At 35.8% G+C, this 3,378-nt stretch overlaps 1 protein-coding gene across 1 annotated transcript; it reads left to right on the forward strand.

The window, feature by feature from the left end:
• The first annotated feature begins 995 nt into the window (after positions 1–995).
• On the forward strand, positions 996–2,948 carry LOC136224778 (uncharacterized). The gene has a single exon (XM_066013197.1). It carries the CDS (start codon positions 1,096–1,098, stop codon positions 2,827–2,829), a length of 1,734 nt encoding a protein of 577 aa, XP_065869269.1. The 5' UTR covers positions 996–1,095; the 3' UTR covers positions 2,830–2,948.
• The last annotated feature ends 430 nt before the right edge of the window (positions 2,949–3,378 follow it).

The following is a 3,378-nucleotide window of genomic DNA, read 5'->3' on the forward strand; positions in this document are numbered from 1 at the left end:
TCAGCGAATTGTGCGGCTCATTGTTTAGCCAGAGCGGCCAATTCTTTGTCTGATCGTGGGGAGTGGTCCTGTGCTCCTTCATTCTTGTATTCTATTCTTTTAGCTGATTCTATTCAATAAACTTAGCTGTTATTCAAAAAAAAAATATAGGTAATTCTAGCAAATTAGTTTTTTCCCTAAATATAAGTTATTCTATGATTCCAAGAACTTTTAGTTTAGTTTTTTGGTTTAAATATTAAATTTTTTATATTAATATATGTGTTTTTTAATATTTGAATGCTTATTCCCAATAGTGACATGAGAGAGAATTTTTTTTAGTTAACCAATATATTTTTTAATGACCTAATATACAAATAACCCCCCTAAACTTGTCCAAATGTTGCAACCGCCCCCCTCAACTTTCAATTGTAACAACTTACCCTTCAAACTTGTCAAATTGTAAAGTATTACCCCCTCAAACTTGTCCAAGTGTAAAACATAACCCGAAATTGGGATTTTTTTACCCCGTACTTGAAGCAACCGTAAAAACGTTTCCCTGGATTCGTATCACGCCATGAAATCTTCAATAGAGCTATTTCTCCACGTAAACACATTTTCACCATCATAATATCTCAAAACTTTGAATCAAGAAATCACTAAAAAACGAATACGAATAACAAAAAGAAGAAGAAAAAGTTGAAGAATTGAGGATTTGGTTACTTAAATACTGATTTTTTTGGGTCTAAAGATCTGATTATCACATTTCACGAGCGTTTGCAGCTTTTGTATTTCACGTGTATCTTCAATTGCAGTCCGTGTCAACAATTTAGGGTTCTATTTTGTAATTAGATAAGTTTGAGGAGTTATGTTTTACAATAGAACAAGTTTAAGAGATAAGTTGTTATAATTAAAAATTTGAGGAGACAGTTGCAAAATTTGGATAAATTTAAAGAGTTATTTATGTATTAGGTTTTTTTTAATTTATGTAAAATACCCTACAATTTATACAATGGAATGTTGGGAGTAGTATTTTGTTTTCGATTTGGTTTCCTTCTTCCATCTTTGATTGTCTTCTCCGTGACCGATTTCATTCTCTCAAAAATCTCACGGAGAAAAATGACTGAGAAACCAGTGGATTTGCCACCCGAATGCTGGGAGTTGATTTTCAGTTTCCTTGATCACCATCGTCATTTCGAATCCCTCTCGTTGGTCTCCTCTCGTTTTCTCTCACTCACCAATCACCTCCGCCATACATTGTCTATCTCACCTCATATGCTCTCTCTCCTTCCCCGCCTTATCGATAGATTTCCCAATCTGAAAGCCATTCAAATCCGTGAATTCAATGATGATCTCGATTCAGTTCTCTGTCGAATCTCCAAATCTGGTCTCGACATCGAATCCCTCGATTTTTCAAACCAAATCCACTTTCCCTCAATTGGTGTCAAAGCACTGGGATTGACCATGAGGAATCTGAGGAAATTGAATTGCTCAAAGATATGCAGTTTACAAGATAGCCATCTAATTGAAATCGGGAATTCTTTTCCACTTCTTGAAGAACTTGATATTAGCTTTCCTCAGTATTCTTCTCGTTTTAATCCAAACGGCTCCTTGGATTTGCATTCTTTCTTCGGGGTTGTAGCGGATGACGGGATTATCGAAATGACAAAGAAGCTCAATAAGCTCCGCAAGATCGACCTCTCTGGTAACTACTTCATTACTGATCAATCCCTTCGCTATCTATCATTGAATTGCGTATTATTAAGAGAAATCGTGATTCGTGACTGTGATTTCATAACTCAGAGTGGAATTGGTGTTGTTCTGCGAAATTGTGCTAACTTGAATTCTGTTACTTTGGATGCTATTGGAATTCCTTCTATAGATTCATATTTCCAAGAGTCGTTTGCTTATGCTAAAAATTTGTGTGAGCTTCATCTCTCGAATTCGTTTATCTCTGATGAGTTCCTCTGTTTGGTTGCTGAAGCCTGTCTTCCATTAGAGAAGCTGACCATCTCCCACTGCTATAATTTCACTTCTGTTGGACTTTCCTCTTTACTTTATAGGTGTCAGTTTCTTGTATACTTAGATGTTGAGGGGGCAAATTTCCTTATTGATGAATCAGTAATTGAGTTATCAAAATTCCTCTCTAAATTGTCTTTCATAAATCTGAATTCATGTTCTAAGCTCACGAGTTTGAGCTTCTTTGCCCTTGTAAGAAACTGTCATTTGTTGGAAGATGTTAAAATGGAGCGAACAAACTTGGGGGTGGAAGAATATTCAGGGGATTTGATGATCAATCCCCGAATCAAGTCTCTAAAACTGGTTGGGAATAACAGTCTGAGTGATGAATGCCTTAAAAAAGTTGGGTTTTGTTGCCCCAATTTACAAGTGCTAGACATTAGCTGTTGCCCTACTATTACCGAAGAAGGAATCAAAGCAGTTTTGAGAAATTGCAGTGAAGTTAAGCATTTGGAGATGAATCGCTGCATGGGGATAAAGAATCTTGAGGTAAGCTTTCAACTTCCGAAATTAGAGGTTTTACATATTCAAGGACCAGGAATTGATGATGAAGCATTGGCCGTTATTGCTAAGAGATGCCAGATGCTTTTGCATTTGAATTTAGAGGGCTGCTTGAATGTGACTGCAAAAGGAGTGTATGAAGTGGTTCAAAACTGTACTAGATTGCGGGAGATAAATTTGAAATGGTGTGATAATGTGGTAGTTGATACTTTTGCATCTATGGTATTTTCAAGACCGTCTTTGAGGAAAATTATCCCACCATGTGGACTTATTGTTACTGATAATCAGATTAGCTTCTTCTTGCGTCATGGATGTTTAGTTTGTAAAGGCTAATCTATGGAATGGAAGTATTTCATAATTGAGATTATTCTTTTTGTTTGATGGAATTTTGTAGTTTTGACTTTTTATGCTTATACACATATTTGGAAATGTGAAGATTTTTGTTTTTCATATATTAGTCTTACCCTATCAATTTATTTGATCTTATTAACATGGTCTGGTGGAATATAGTTGTGTAAGGCATGTAGGATCTCTGAGGGGCTCAACAGTTCATCAAAAATATATATTTTCTTCCATAGCAAATGAAATAGAGTACAGGAGCCCCAATATTTGCATCTATCATTCTAGGTGTCTTTTCAAAAGTTATGCAGCATTACAAATAAAAAATAATAGCAATGCAGGTGTAAATAGACAGAAGTTGAGTTATGGTTTGAAGATTTAGTTGGTTGAGCTCATAGCAGGGCAGCTGAAAGTAGAAGGAAAACAGGATAGGTATCACATAGGAGGCTCTGGTAATCACCTGCCTAATATAGTAAAGTGCAGAAGTAGCAAAGTAGGGACCAAAATAGAAGACACTCCATAGCATCAATTTCTGTGGATTAT

The sequence above is a fragment of the Euphorbia lathyris genome, chromosome 3, assembly GCF_963576675.1.
Source record: "Euphorbia lathyris chromosome 3, ddEupLath1.1, whole genome shotgun sequence".
Taxonomy (NCBI): Eukaryota; Viridiplantae; Streptophyta; class Magnoliopsida; order Malpighiales; family Euphorbiaceae; genus Euphorbia; species Euphorbia lathyris.